This window comes from Girardinichthys multiradiatus, chromosome 8, assembly GCF_021462225.1.
Source record: "Girardinichthys multiradiatus isolate DD_20200921_A chromosome 8, DD_fGirMul_XY1, whole genome shotgun sequence".
In the NCBI taxonomy this organism is placed as follows: domain Eukaryota; kingdom Metazoa; phylum Chordata; class Actinopteri; order Cyprinodontiformes; family Goodeidae; genus Girardinichthys; species Girardinichthys multiradiatus.
The window spans coordinates 11,730,489-11,746,514 of NC_061801.1; the positions used below are offsets into that span (position 1 = coordinate 11,730,489).

At 40.3% G+C, this 16,026-nt stretch overlaps 1 protein-coding gene across 1 annotated transcript in view; it reads left to right on the forward strand.

Moving 5' to 3' along the window:
* LOC124872806 (interleukin-31 receptor subunit alpha) overlaps positions 1–16,026 on the forward strand; it is a 29,222-nt gene that overhangs the window by 2,020 nt on the left and 11,176 nt on the right. Inside the window, exons 6-12 of the mRNA XM_047373162.1 lie at positions 1,019–1,164; positions 5,603–5,741; positions 5,867–5,955; positions 6,060–6,267; positions 6,396–6,581; positions 10,273–10,404; positions 10,514–10,675. Of these exons, the coding sequence (XP_047229118.1) occupies positions 1,019–1,164; positions 5,603–5,741; positions 5,867–5,955; positions 6,060–6,267; positions 6,396–6,581; positions 10,273–10,404; positions 10,514–10,675 (1,062 nt within the window). The remainder of the gene's footprint in view (positions 1–1,018; positions 1,165–5,602; positions 5,742–5,866; positions 5,956–6,059; positions 6,268–6,395; positions 6,582–10,272; positions 10,405–10,513; positions 10,676–16,026) is intronic.

A 16,026-nucleotide genomic window follows, 5' to 3' on the forward strand; every position in this document is an offset into this window, starting at 1 on the left:
TAACTGAAGTTGAAGTGCTTGGTCATAATGAGGAAAAAGGGGGAAGCTAGCAAGCCTGAAAACACAACGCGAACTGTGAATTATGAGGGCTGCACCATGAGGTTGCATTATGTGAAAAAATATTGAAACAGGAAGGTAAAGCTCGGGCCCCGATAGATCTTCTAAATGGACAATGACCTTGAGGATTCTACTAAATCTGTTTCAACATGGCTTAAGGACAAAAATGTCAATGTTTTGGAGTAGAAAATTTGTGCGCAGAACTAAATAGGTGTTATCAAGCAAGGCAGCCTACAGAACCTCACTCGGTTATTTAGTTAGGAGAAATGGCGCAAAATTCCAGCAAATTGTTGCAACAAGAAAGGATAGCCAGAATGTTTGACCTACGTTTTACAGTTGAAAATTAAATTCTCCAAAATATGATGGAAATGCATGTAAACCTTTGAAGTAATTAAAGGGTAAAACAAAATGTTCTCTTATTAATCTGGCAAAAGGAAATAACATTGGTAAATCCTGACTGATCTTATTGAAGCTTAGGTCCTTTGGTGTTTGCAGCAAGATGCTGCATATCTTCTATAAGTCTGTTGTGGAGAGTGTGATTTCTTCTGCCATCATCTGCTGGGGTAGCAGCATCAGAGCCAGGGACTTAAAAAAGCTCAACAAGCTGATAAAAAAGGCTGGCTCTGTTCTGGGGACTCCTCTGGAACCTCTTGAGATCATTGTGGAAAGACGGATTCTTCATAAAATGAAGAACATTATGGAGAAACTTGAGCATGAGACTGTCCTACAACAACAGAGTGTCTTCAGTCAGAGGCTTCTTCAGATCTGCTGTAAGACGGAGCGCTACAAGAGATCCTTCCTGTCCACAGCCATCAGCATCTACAACGGCTCTTTGAAGAAACCTTCATAATATGAGCTACAACAACATTTAATTTCCCTTTGGAATTAATAAAGTATTTTTGAATTTGAATTAAGTTGAATCTAAAACAGAAAGGCTTTCTGTTTAATTTCACTATTTCAGCTCGCTGCGACCCTCCAAAGGACGTGCTACTAAGTCGCCCACCGGGAGACCTGCAGGTGAACGTGAGCTGGCATCCGGACGACGTAAAGTACATTAGCAAGTTCTCTGTGAGATATAAGGTCCTGGGCAGCCACTCATGGAAAAAGGCAAGGAATAATCACCTGTTTATACAAAGCATTGCAATTCTGTTGTTATAACACCTATGTTTACTGACCACATAACATCATTTGAAAATAATATTCAGAGGTATGCAGATATAGTAAGATATATTTGAGAAGTGGAATCACATGCAGTTATCAAGTAAATATATGTACTAAACGTTACTTTATAGGTAAAAGAACCCTTTTACAATGTTTCTTAATATGTATGTTTTTGCTAATTTAAGTGTTTTGTAATAGCACTTCTCTACCACTTTTTAGAAAGCTGTTTACATTTTGTACACTGTTTTAATGTCTCTTAATATTGTGATTGATTTTCACTATACGTTTAGAAACACTTCATTTTCCTGGATACAAAGTCTAAGTGTGAAATGGCTCTTTTTGAGGATCTTCAAATTCTTCTCAGTACAATTTACAGGTCCTTCTCAAAATATTAGCATATTGTGATAAAGTTCATTATTTTCTATAATGTAATGATGAAAATTTAACATTCATATATTTTAGATTCATTGCACACTAACTGAAATATTTCAGGTCTTTTATTGTCTTAATACGGATGATTTTGGCATACAGCTCATGAAAACCCAAAATTCCTATCTCACAAAATTAGCATATTTAATCCGACCAATAAAAGAAAAGTGTTTTTAATACAAAAAACGTCAACCTTCAAATAATCATGTACAGTTATTCACTCAATACTTGGTCGGGAATCCTTTGGCAGAAATGACTGCTTCAATGCGGCGTGGCATGGAGGCAATCAGCCTGTGGCACTGCTGAGGTCTTATGGAGGCCCAGGATGCTTCGATAGCGGCCTTTAGCTCATCCAGAGTGTTGGGTCTTGAGTCTCTCAACGTTCTCTTCACAATATCCCACAGATTCTCTATGGGGTTCAGGTCAGGAGAGTTGGCAGGCCAATTGAGCACAGTGATACCATGGTCAGTAAACCATTTACCAGTGGTTTTGGCACTGTGAGCAGGTGCCAGGTCGTGCTGAAAAATGAAATCTTCATCTCCATAAAGCTTTTCAGCAGATGGAAGCATGAAGTGCTCCAAAATCTCCTGATAGCTAGCTGCATTGACCCTGCCCTTGATAAAACACAGTGGACCAACACCAGCAGCTGACACGGCAACCCAGACCATCACTGACTGTGGGTACTTGACACTGGACTTCTGGCATTTTGGCATTTCCTTCTCCCCAGTCTTCCTCCAGACTCTGGCACCTTGATTTCCGAATGACGTGCAGAATTTGCTTTCATCCGAAAAAAGTACTTTGGACCACTGAGCAACAGTCCAGTGCTGCTTCTCTGTAGCCCAGGTCTGGGGAATGCGGCACCTGTAGCCCATTTCCTGCACACGCCTGTGCACGGTGGCTCTGGATGTTTCTACTCCAGACTCAGTCCACTGCTTCCGCAGGTCCCCCAAGGTCTGGAATCGGCCCTTCTCCACAATCTTCCTCAGGGTCCGGTCACCTCTTCTCGTTGTGCAGCGTTTTCTGACACACTTTTTCCTTCCCACAGACTTCCCACTGAGGTGCCTTGATACAGCACTCTGGGAACAGCCTATTCGTTCAGAAATGTCTTTCTGTGTCTTACCCTCTTGCTTGAGGGTGTCAATAGTGGCCTTCTGGACAGCAGTCAGGTCGGCAGTCTTACCCATGATTGGGGTTTTGAGTAATGAACCAGGCTGGGAGTTTTAAAGGCCTCAGGAATCTTTTGCAGGTGTTTAGAGTTAACTCGTTGATTCAGATGATTAGGTTCATAGCTCGTTTAGAGTCCCTTTTAATGATATGATAATTTTGTGAGATAGGAATTTTGGGTTTTCATGAGCTGTATGCCAAAATCATCCGTATTAAGACAATAAAAGACCTGAAATATTTCAGTTAGTGTGCAATGAATCTAAAATATATGAATGTTAAATTTTCATCATGACATTATGAAAAATAATGAACTTTATCACAATATGCTAATTTTTTTAGAAGCACCTGTATACTACACATACAGTTATTAAGATGTTTAATCCAGAGCAACTCTAAGCACTATGTTTTAGCAATAATTTAAAAAACGGATATTATCAAGAAACATATAATCCAACCACTTTAAGGAATATTTGAAGGGACTTGAGAATGAATGTTTAAATTATAATTTGCTAAGCAAAGTTTTACCTTTATTAAGTGTTTATTAATATCTCTAACTGAAAGGTAGATCGTTTTTTTTACTTAATTTGTATTTTTATTTAAATACATGCCTTCATTTTAGTGAGAGTTTGGAAAAGAAAATTAGGGAAATGAACTCCACGTTTGCTCCATCAGCCATGGCCACTTTGAAATGCTGCTAAGAAGGACCTTGTCTGTTCTGATATCAGACTGCACTCTTACCTCTTTTTGACACCACACAAATCATGCCACTCTTTCTGACAATCTAATGGAGGAGTCTGGGTTTGGCCGTTGTCAGGAGAACTCTCCTGATTGCTCAGTCAGAAATCAGACTGTTGTGACACCTCTTTGGGAACAGAGTTTAGACCTCAGCAGGTGCAGTTCCCATGCTCCTGTCTCTCCCATGCTGCCAACGGGGAATATCGTGACAAACTGCTGTTCAGCTGGCAAGGTCAGCCTCGGACTGCCTGGTGTTCAGCTCCTTGGCTCTGCCCTCAAAATGTTGCAGTGGTTCTCCCACTTGGACTTCTAAACCACACTGCAGGCAATTTCAAAACAAATCTCACTGGCAGATTAGACTGTTTACACTAAAGAAAATTATTTGAAATGAATTGAGATACATGTAAATACCAGTTTATCAAAGCAATTTCATAGTGGCAAACATTGCATTTGGACAATCTAAAGAGCATCTGCTTTAGAATGAAAGATTCTTTTCAGCTAAATCTAATATCACCTAATGAATAAGTATGTTCAACATAATTTTTTTGGTGGATTTTCTAACACTAAACATATGCGTGACAATGTCAATAATTGCTCCCCAGTTAAAATAATTGAATTCAGGCTTCCCAATCAGGGCCAAAGGTGTATACAATCCAAACCTAGACATGCAGACTACTTCTAGAAGCATTTGCAGACGAATGGGTCACTCTCAAGACTTCAGTGAGTTCTAGTATGGTACAGTAATAGTAATGCCAGCTGTGCAAAATTTTCGGATGAGAAATGTTCTTGTTGTTAAACATTTCCCAGTGAACTGTTAGTGGTATCGTAACAAAGTGGGTGCGAGAATGACAGCACCTTGACCACATAGTGCTAGGCCATGAAAAATCCGATTGAGGTTTGTAGATAGTGTGGTGTAGAGTAGACACAGCAGACACAGCTGCATCCGGTCCATACATCAGTAGCTACAATGTAAAGTGTTGGATGGAGTGGTGGAAAGAATGCCAGCTCCGGATTCAGTGGAGACATGTTCTCTGAAGTGTTGAATAATGCCTCTCTGTCTGGCAATCCAATGGATGAAGCTGGGTTAGGCAGTTGCCAGGACAATGGCACTTGCCTGACCTGCAAAGTTTTGGTGCAGAGGGGATTATGGTGTGGGGCTGTTTCTCAGGCATTGTGCTCAGACCCTTCCAATGAAATGAGCTCTTACCAAGGCATTTTGGCAATTTTATGCTCCCAACTTTGAACAGTTTGGGGTGGCTTCTTCCTGTTCCTAAATGACTGTGCATTACTGAACAAAGCAAGAGCCATGAAGATATTAATGAGTAGGTGTGGTCCTCACTGGCCTGCACAGAGTCCTGACCTCAATCAGATACAACTTTGGAATGATTCCCAGCAGAGAATGCAAACCAGACCTTCTCGACCAACATCAGTGTTTGACCACGGAAATGCACTTCTGGAAGAATGGTCCAAAACTCCCATAAGAACATTCCCAAACTGAAAAGACTTCACAGAAGAGTTAAAGTTAATACAGCTGCAAAGGTGGGCCAACACCATTTAAAACACTATGGATTAGGAATGGCTATGCTCAACTAAAGTTCATATGTGTGTGAAGATAGACAAGTTTAATACCCTCAGTAATAAGACATAATAACTAACAATTGTAAAGCAAGTCATTGTTTTGTAATAAGGTAAGAAGGATTACTGATGATAAAGTTACAACTTTGATTTTAATAATAGCAACATACCTGGATTTCAATTCAGTTTCTCAATAACACCAATTCACAAAAATGTCATCTCTATACACTTTACAAAAATAGTCAATTTAGTTAAGAAAAATTTTATGCAGATGTTAATTATAAAGAAATTATGGTTTTGAACAATAAAACTGTTTTTAAATTATTCTTCACAAGTTTTTTCTGTATCTTCATAGTCTACCAAAAAACCTACAAAGGACTAACTATGTTATTAGTGCTAAAAGTTACACAAATAACTAATCAAGTTTCCATAAATCCTGCTTTGAATTGCTTCCACTAAATAATTTCTGTTCTGTTTACAGTCTGTGGAATCTCAGTATCCGAATGCAGTTAGACTGGAAAAGCTAAACTCCTCACTAGTCTACGCTGTTCAGATACAATGTGTGACTAGTGACAAATGCTCACAGTGTCCATGGAGTAAAACTTACACTGTCCCATCAGGTGAGCTTTTTGCTTGTGCTGACCTGATTTCAGATAAATTCAGAACTTATGTAAAACATTAACTACAATGATCCAATTAAAGGAAAAATGTATTTATGTCGAAGTATGTTCTATCCCTTTTTTAGAACTTAAAACTCCACCCATCATTATCAGCTCCAAATACACTGATATTAAAGAGATAACCGGCCGCCGGTTGTTTTCCATAACCTGGAAGGTACTTGCACATATTATATCAAAACTTTTTTTTTTACACATCGTGGAAAAAACTGGTAATACATGAGGACTCAGCGGTGGAACTGAAATTATGCTGTTTGGTAGTTTCCTGTCAAAGAGCTGTGTGACGGCTACCGCGTGACCATTTGGAAAGAGTCTGGAGAGCCTCCACAGGACCAGATGACGACCTCAGAGCCTGAGATCAAACTGGTTCTCTCTTACTCAGCTTATCAGCTCAACATCAGAGCTTTCAACAATGTAAGCTTCTCTTCAGCTGTGACTCATATCATACCTCAGTATGAAGACACCAACAGTAAGAAAATCACATTTTTCTGCTTTCTTTCCATCTTAAGTCTTGATTAATTACAAACTGAACAGAGTGTTTTGGTTACAAAAATGAATGACCCTGTTGCGTAGACTGATGAAACTCTGAATCTACAGATTCAGGAGACAGGAGGCTGAATGTGACAGTCCACAACAGTACAGCATTTACAATCTCCTGGAGAACTGATCTGATCACAATGTATGTCTGCTACTCCGTGGAGTGGATGGAAAAAGAGCATTCAGCACATTACAGATCCTTCTTTGAGGACAGCGACAGCAACAAGACCTTATCCTCTTTATCAGGTGGGCAATTGGTCTAACTTGTGACCAACTATTAAGGGTCACATTACTACAAAGGGAGGTCAGCTGAACAACGGCTGTGTATATTTTCCTCTGCTGCAAAAACGATTCTTTGACAATTTTCACAAACTGAAAGACTTTGATCAGTGTTAACAGCAGATTACATAGTTTGTGTAATCAAGCAAGAGTTATTAATTGAGCAACAATGAATAGAAGTTAACTACAGAGCATGCATCATGATTAGTTTGTGTGTTTTGGGTTACTGTAGTAAATTGGGGTTGGAACAGCACAGACTACAAGAGGAAGCAGCGATGTTTCTACTAAAACATAAACTACTGTGCCTGTGAAATTGAAAATGCACTTAGATCATTCTCATGTGGTTTTATACTGCACCATAAAATCGTTCCCACACTGTTCCAAGACAAACACAGCTGCTAAATTGTGCCAAATGAATCCAATGGTAGCAATAATTCAGAACATAATGCAGATTTACTTGGAGCTAATTTGCAGATGCCACTCTTGCTAATTTTTGTGGTTTCATGCATTTATTTAGGTAGTGCGCTTCAAGGTGAAGCCTGGACAACAAGACTAGAGCCAGTTTTTCCACCCCACCCACTCAGCTTATTTTTAAATAAGTTGAGTGGTCATGTAGTCATGTAAAAGGTGAGAAAATAAGGCGGTTTGGTATTAAACATGTATTAAACATGTCATTGTGACAGTCTGAGGATGAGGCTGAAGTGGACTGAAAGTTGGAATGATGTTTTGTTCAATATATGGGGAAACAGGATGGTTTCAAAATGGTTTTCATTTATTTGGGAAAAAGGGGTTCAAACCATTTGTTTAAAATTATTGTTATTAATGTTTAGAACTCGAACATTTGTTTTAGCACCGAGAAATTGACTCTTTTAGTTAAGATTTGACAGTGAGTAACACAAGTCCTGCAACAGTTTCATGTCATTGTCCAATAGTTATGTTGTTTTTGCAAGAGTCCTTCTGTTTCTCACTACCTGCACTGTGTCCAGGAGGCATCCTAGAACAGACATGGTCTTCCTGATGAGCTTATCTAACCGCTTCATCTCAGCTGTAGATAAATTGCTGCTCCCACAAACTACACCATAGAAGATGGCTAATGCCACCAGAGTCAAAAAAGGTCTTAAGGAGCTCTCCATGTACTCCAAACAATATCAGTCTCCTTAGCAGGCAGAGTCTGCTCTCACCCTTCCTGTAATAAGCATCAGTGTTTTGGCTCCAGTCCAATTTATTTTCCGGGTTAAAACCCAGGTAATGACGAGAGTCCACAAGTTCAATGTTCTCTGGATGTTCACCAGTGTCAGTGTGGTGGGTATGTATGCAATCCAGCACTAGCTCCATGGTTTTCCCCACATTAATCAGGAGGTGGTCCCACTGGCACAAGTTCACAAAGTCCTGTGTCCATTGTCTGTGGACTGAGTTGTCCTCACCTGTGACCAAGGTCGACTAAGAACTTCTGAAGATGGCTGTGCAGTGTAGAAGGTGAACAGGAACAGTGCCAGTGCCAGGACAGTTCCCTGTGGAGGCCCCATGCTGCAGACCAACATGTCAGAGACATAGCCTCGTGTCCTCACACACTGCAGGGGGCCAGTGAGGCTGTCCAGTATCCACTGGGATAGAAGGTGGTCTAGTTCTGACAGCTCCACCTTGTCCCTCAGACGTCCAGGGTCCATGGTACTAAAAGCAGTGGAGAAATCAAAGAACATTATCCTCACAGTGCTTCCAGGCTTCTCCAGGTGGGTCAGAGCTCAGTGCAGGAGGTAGATGATGGCATCATCCACCCCAATGCTAGACTGGCAGGCAAATTGCAGCGGTTCCAATGAGGAACCCTCCAGTGGGCGAAGGGTCTTCATCAGATGCATGATGTTATGTTGACCATGTATCCCATGATGCCACGCAGTTCATCTGCACAGTACCTCAGGAACCTGGAGCCGATGCAATCTGAACCTGCAGCCTTTCACACCTTGATTTTTCCCAGCTCGTTCCTCACATGAAGATTGAAAGCTGGTCCTCCATCGTCTTCCTGTAGATGTTTTTTTCCATCACTGATCTTTCTTCTCAGGCCCTTCTGCATAGCTCTGAGTTCCTCCTTGTTTCCTAATCTAAAGGATTTTTTTATTCTCCTTGAAGAGAGTCTTTTTTCAGGGCTGATCCAGGGCTTCATACTTGAGAAACACTATACCTCCATGAGAAGCACAGTGGTGTCCCCATACAGTGAAGCTAAAACAGTCCCTCAGAGCATCTTCAGTCTACTCATACAGGCCATTTCTTCAATGTGCCTGTCACCACTGGTTCTCTGTGTACAAAAGGTTTATACACAGGCTGGAGATGAACCAGGTTGTGATCTGAGCCCTGTAAGGAAGGGAGAGGCAATGCCTCCTTGGTATTGGCATACAATAACTCCGAGTTTTTTATTGTTTCTGGTGCAGAAGGAGACATACTTAGTGAAGGTTGCTCAAAATCCCCAAGTATCAGAAAAGGGGTCTGGAGATGCTATGTTTTGGGTCTGCTGTTGATAAGAAATTGTCTATTATCTTTTTGAAATAATGAGACTGTTGGTTTTTTTAGGTCATATTAATGGGATTTGTTTAGTATAACAAGAGGTTGATAATGAGTCCACAAAACAATATCTTTTAATCTTATAACACTTTCTCCTCTTCCTTGAAGTCCCTATCTAGAGGAAAAGAAACATATTAAATACTTTGTGGAAAATACTTTCTTGCTAATGAGGCATTCAAGACTAATCCTGTATGGCCAGAGGCATAGATTAGATGTGATTTTGACCCATTCTTCCAAACAAACATCAAATCTTGAAGGTCCTGGGGGTCTGTTGTATGGATTCTGATCTCCAATGTTTTTTGTTTCGATTGGACACAAGTCAGGCGATTGACTGGGCCATTTTACCTTATTTCTCTGAAACTAGTTAAGACATTCCTTGGCTGTGTGTTTGGAACCTTTATCTTTCTTGAAAATCCACACTCATTTCATCTTCAGATTCTTTTCAAGCATGTTCCAGTACATTTCACTATTTATACTTCCTGTAGTTTCTTGATGCCTGCCACTGTCATATGCTGTAGACAGCCCACATCATGATGTTCCCACTTGCAAACCTCACTTTTGGCATGTTGTTTTTTGTGTGATGAGCAGAAGCAATCCTCGTACAAATATGGTGCTTTAACATGCTTCTTCAGCGGTGGAGTCTACATGGGTGTGCACAGAGCTTATTGCTGTTGAGTGCATTACTTATTAGTATGGTTTGCAACAGAGACCTGTCTGTAAAGGTCTCATTTGGTTTTACTAATCAGACCACTCTGTGCAACACTTTGGTAATGAGAATCCTTTTCATAGGCCATGTTAATCTATCTGATATTAAGGAATGCTTTCTAAACATAGACAAATTTTAGCATGTTTCTTGGCTTTTTGTATATTCCTTTTATTCATGTGTTTGATACTTATTCTCTATGTCATTCCATTTTTTTACCTATAACTTCATTTGTGGACAAATTTTCTGGTGTGTATTGCATGTCAACGGCCCCATTAGAAATATTTCAACTAAGAAATACATTGACATGTTCCAATACTTATTTTATCCACTGTAAATTAAATGTCCTACCTATACAATAACCAATTTATTTGTATTTCTTTTTTTTTTTTATTACTCCAGAACATTTGGAGCCTTTTAAGAGATACAGCATCACTCTGCATCTGCGAACAAACAAGAACACCTGCAACATGAAGTACATCAACAACAGTGAGAGCACCTATGGGACTACAGAGTTTTATTACATTGAAGGATGTAAGTCAAAGACTGCATGTCCTTTTCTAAACTTACAATCTAAGTTTATTTCACAATCCAAACAATTCTGTTAGTGCTTTATGTTGTCATGTCTTTGAATCCCCAACAGCTCCAGTCAGCTCTCCTGCAAACATCAGCTTCCACAATGTGACGGTTAATTCAGCGGTGCTGCAGTGGTCAAATATCCAAGAGGAAGACTTGAGAGGGTTCCTGCTGGGTTACATCATCCACTACACTGAGTCTCACTACAGGGAGACAAGTACAGAGCACAGTAAGAACCAGTCATTTGAAACCAAATTATAATTACAAAGAATTTTAGTGAAATAAATAGTATAAATAAATTGTGTCTTTTCACATCTTTATTTCTGCCTTGCCCTATAGATGTCTATACATATACAGCATTGGAATATACGAGTTGTTTTTTATAACTTCAATGGTGTAAGTCAGGCTGAAAAAAATAGCTTAGGCATATAATGTGTTGGCTAAAAACATGACCCAAAAACACTTCTGAGAGACATCTGTGATTAAGTATGAATGAGATCTAGACAAAAGGGAAATCTGTGGTATACTGCTTCTGAAACAAACCTTAGTTCAAGTAAATATCCTGAGTGCAAGGCTAAAAAGTGGAATGCAATGCAATCTTAAAAGTATTTGCTATGGTTTTAAAACTAATCAGCTTTACGTAAAGCTTATCTTAGGTGTGCCTTATTAAAAGGTCAAAAACTGCCATAGTGGAGCAAGACTACATTAATGTATCAGAAGAACAATGGTAATCAGAGACTCTGTGCAAACATTTCTCTAGGCTACATGTGAATTGATACATCCAACTCACAAGCCAAGATGATAATGGGTTAACGAGACGAGATAAGAGAAAATGCAACTTTTATTTGTACATTTTTAGAAATAGAGCAAATGTTTAAAAGGGAGATTTTCCTCTCCACTGTCGCTACATGCATGCTCAGTATGAGGGATTGCTGCAAATTCAACACCAGTGACTGTCCACTGTCTCTACATGCTCATCCGGGAGGAGTGAATGCTGCAAGTCTCTGACTCAATGCAATTTGCTGGGTTTCCTTAGACAGAAAAACTTTTTATCCAATTTGAATAAATAACTCAATCTGACTGCACTGTTCAATGGTTAGGACTAATTGGAATGTATGCACCTGACTTTTGTGAAGTGCCTTGAGATGACGTGTTGTGAATTGGCGCTATATAAATAAATTGAATTGAACAAATAAACTGGATTTTAAGGAATCTGTAATCTCTGTAGAATGTTCTACAATAAGAATAATCCAGTTTTGAAAATTCTGTTTTTGTATGTTCACAAGTGATCTGATGAGTTCATATATCTCAAAATGTGTTTTAAATAGGTTAACATATGTATCTGACAGCAAAATGAATTGTGACTTCACTCGTACTTGTCGTCTTCCGCTTTAACCGGGACCGGGTCGCGGGGCAGCAGACTCAGCAGAGACACCCAGACGTCCCTCTCCCCAGACACCTCCTCCAGCTCCTCCGGGGAGAGCCCAAGGCATTACCAGGCTAGCCAAGAGACATAGTCCCTCCAGCGTGTCCTGGGCCTCCTCCCAGTGGGATGTGCCTGGAACACCTCCTGAGAAAGGCGTCCAGGAGGCATCCGGCATAGATGCCCGAGCCACCTCAACTGGCTCCTCTCGATGTGGAGGAGCAGCGGCTCTACTCCGAGCTCCTCGCCCTATCTCTAAGAGAGTGCCCGGCCACCCTACGGAGGGAGCTCATTTCAGCCGCTTGTATCCAGGATCTCGTTGTTTCGGTCATGATCCAAAGTTCATGGCCATAGGTGAGGGTAGGAACGTAGACCGACCGGTAAATCGAGAGCTTCGCTTTTCGGCTCAGCTCTCTCTTCACCACAACGGACAAGCACAGCTTCCCCATTACTGCGGCAGCCGCACTGATCCGTCTGTCGATCTCCCACTCCATTCTGACCCCGAGATACTTGAACTCCTCCACTTGAGGCAGGAACTCCCCTCCAACCTGGAAAGGACAGGCCATCTTTTTCCGGTCGAGAACCATTGCCTCAGATTTGGAGTAACTGATCTTCATCCCAGCTGCTTCACACTCGGCTGCGAACCGCCCCAGCGCATGCTGTAGGTCTTGGCTAGAGGGGGCCAGCAGGACCACGTCATCTGCAAAAAGAAGAGATGTAATCCACTGCTCCCCAAACCAGACCCCCTCCGGCATGTGTTGAAGAGGCGTGTCAACCATGAAAGCCCCACGACATCCAAAGACTTGAGGCACTCAGGCGGATCTCATCCACCCCTGAAGCCCTACCACAGCGGAGCTTTTTAACCACCTCGATGACTTCAGCCTGGGTGATGAAAGAGTCTAACCCAGAATACTGATTTGTGACTTTACTTTGATGAAAAGCGTGTGGTGTTTTTATATCACAATATCTCCTTACACACAAGTACAGGCCTATTACCATTTACCAAACCAAAGTAGTGTCTGTGTATAGTACATACTTCAAATAGCAACACTACTAACCTGTAAATTCTCAGCTGCGAACATGTTCAAAGCCTCTTAGGCAACAGTCATGTTTTAATCTTGCTATAGTAGAAGATATGTACCATGTTTAATGCATATGCCAAGCTGTATGCCATAAATGAGTAAGACATTGAGTGACTTATCCACCTAACCAAAATATAAAGCAAGAACACTGTAATGTCATTTGGACTGGGCAAGTATGGCCAAATGCTTTTCAAGACAGATAAAGTGTATCAGTGAAGGGATTGGTCAGTTGGCATCATTGCCGATGCTTAAGCTAGAAATACCCACATTCAAACAGTAACTACAAGGTAGTCAACCACAACCAAGGCCCTACAGAAAGGAAAGGCAGTGCCGAAAATATATGGGAATCGGGATACCTATTCAGTACATAGCATTGATATGTAGGCTGTGCTACCCATCAGACACCATTCATTCATTGTCTATACCTGCTTATCCTTGAAAGGTCAACTGGGGAAAGGTGGCTATTTACTTTGGTCATTTGAAGTGATGCATGGTACACAGTTAAAGGGTTGCCAATCGAACAGAGGGCAACACAGAGACAAATAGGACAAATACCTCTGCAGACATTCACTCCAAGGGCAATTTAGAAAAAACAATCAACCTCACAAGAATATTTTCAGACTGTGCAAGGAAAGTGTACCGTGTACCCTGTGAGAATTCATGTATGCATGTGGAGAACATGCAAACTCAATGCGGAAAGATCCCACACAACATTCAAACCCAAGACCTTTTTGCAGCATGGAGAACAGTGCTAACAACTGCACCAGTGTGCAGCAACCTGCTGCCACTGGTATAATAGCCTGTCCAAATGAAAAGATAAGAGCCATTGATAAATGCAAGAACATTCCTCAAAATGCAAGGAGGGTTTACCCAGCGAGGGTCCCTGAGAGGGAACATTGTCTTGGTGAACAATGCTAACAGGCAAGCGGACATGGAACACCCAGTAGCTGGATTAGCGTACAAAAACATATGGGCCGAGTAAGGGCTGGAATTCCCCCAGTTTAAGTAGCAAGGCACCACCAAGGGAGATGAAGAATGAAAAGACTAAGATTCTGTTGGACTTTCAGATCCAGAATGAAAACCAACCATATGGACTAACCACAGTGAGGTGGAAAATGTATTCCAAGTTATAGCAACTTTAAGAGGAACAAGCTCAAAAACACCAAGGGCTCAAAGAGCAAATACTGAAATTGTAGAAAATCAAGACCTTAGTAGTGCCAGTGGTCATTGAAGCACTTGGGGCAGTTGTGACAATCAGTCTGCTGATTTGCCCCAGCAGATTTTTGGAACAAGTTCTGAAGTCAAGGTACAAAGGAGCAAAGCCCGAAGAACAGTTACGGCCCTTTTTAATTAGTACCTACTCTACTCAATCTGTCTCAGGTCGGCTTTACACGGTTTGGTTCATTCTCCATTACAACAGAGTACCATCTCGATGTGGTCGGGATTGTCAACAGCAAGGCAGCCCCACAAGCAGAAAAAGTAACGTGATGTGATTTGTAGTGACACAAACCCAACAAAAGCCATATAATGCTGCTCAGTTTATGGCTGTTGTCAGACTCAGAGTAAAATAAAAGAACCAGAGAAGTCTTCGGTCTTATTTATATAGCGCTGTTGTAATCATAAATATGGATATATTATTTAATATTAATACTTTAATATTTATTAAATAATATTTCGGTCTGTTAAGGGTTGTCCTGTGAATATCAGCCCAATAAGGCGGTGGCATTAGGACAAAATTGAAAGGGTGAGCCACGTTCTGACATTATTGAACAGCATAAACTCTGCAAACACATGGAATGAATTCACACAATTTCTTAAAATACAAGAATTTATTAACAAAAATAAGTCAACTCAAAGTCAAACATATTTCAATCAACAAACTCTTTACCATGCTAAAACAATCCAACTAAACTACCAAGCAGAATTAAAGAATAAGGAAGACTAATGGGCTATGTACAATATAAACAAGTTCATTAAAGATGGTTGAAAACCATGACCAATAAAGTGATGCAACATTACCATGCAATTTCCCCTCGGGGATCAATAAAGTATCTTTGAATTGAATTGTTGCAATGTTATTTATGTTTGAGAACCAAGGATTATCTTGAAGAATCTGGAAGTGAAGTTAAGTTAGTCTTGGAGCTAACTAAGATAATAATTGGTATACCTTTCAACAACCATTCACAATGCAAGATCAGATAAAATATTATTTTAATAAAATAATATTTTAAAGAATGATTTGCTGAATAAAACCAACCTTCTGGATGACCAATTCTCAACAATGTTTAATTAGCGGCCTTTATTTATTAAAATAATATTTAAAGAATATTATTTTGAATAAGAACCAAATCTTTGAGAAATGGGCTTAATTGTGTTACTTAGTTATCAAGTTTAGTAAAATAATATTAGGGAAATATTATTTTACTACATTGAAAACTAAACCTTTTTGGGTAAATGATCTTTAGTAGACAAGCACGTGTTCTTAGCTGTTAGCGGTTGAAGCTAACAAAAGAAGCTTATAGCTTATCATAGAATCAAGCACATACCTTTAAAATATCACTAATAAAAGGGTTAAAATGCATGAGCGTGGACGGGACGTTATGGCCGATCTGTGTATAAAACCACCTTTTAAATAAAGTTTGTCTTAACTTTAAAAAAAACAAACACAAACTGAGCACATGTGCTGAGCAGATAATCTGCTAGCACTAAGATGGCTGAGCTTCAACACAAACAAAACCAAACGTCATAAAATGAAAAATGTTTAGATTATTTCATTCTAAACTACTTACTCTTTGCCCAAAACACTATCTCTTAAGTGACCCATGCTGAGGAAAAGTTGTTCGAGGCGACGAAGTTGAAGAAAGAATCCAGAGTGAACAAAGGGTTAACTGCAGCTAACCTCTGTAGCTGTGGGGTGGGGCGGCTCGTTCTGTCAGCCGCCAAACTGCACATTACTACTGTAGCCATGGTGATGCGGTCCCATTGTCCTTCCTTCAGACGGGAAAACTGCTCCACTCGGCGTCGTAGAAACAGGGTCTCTGCTGGGAACTCTCTAGAACACAGTTTGCTTCTGTA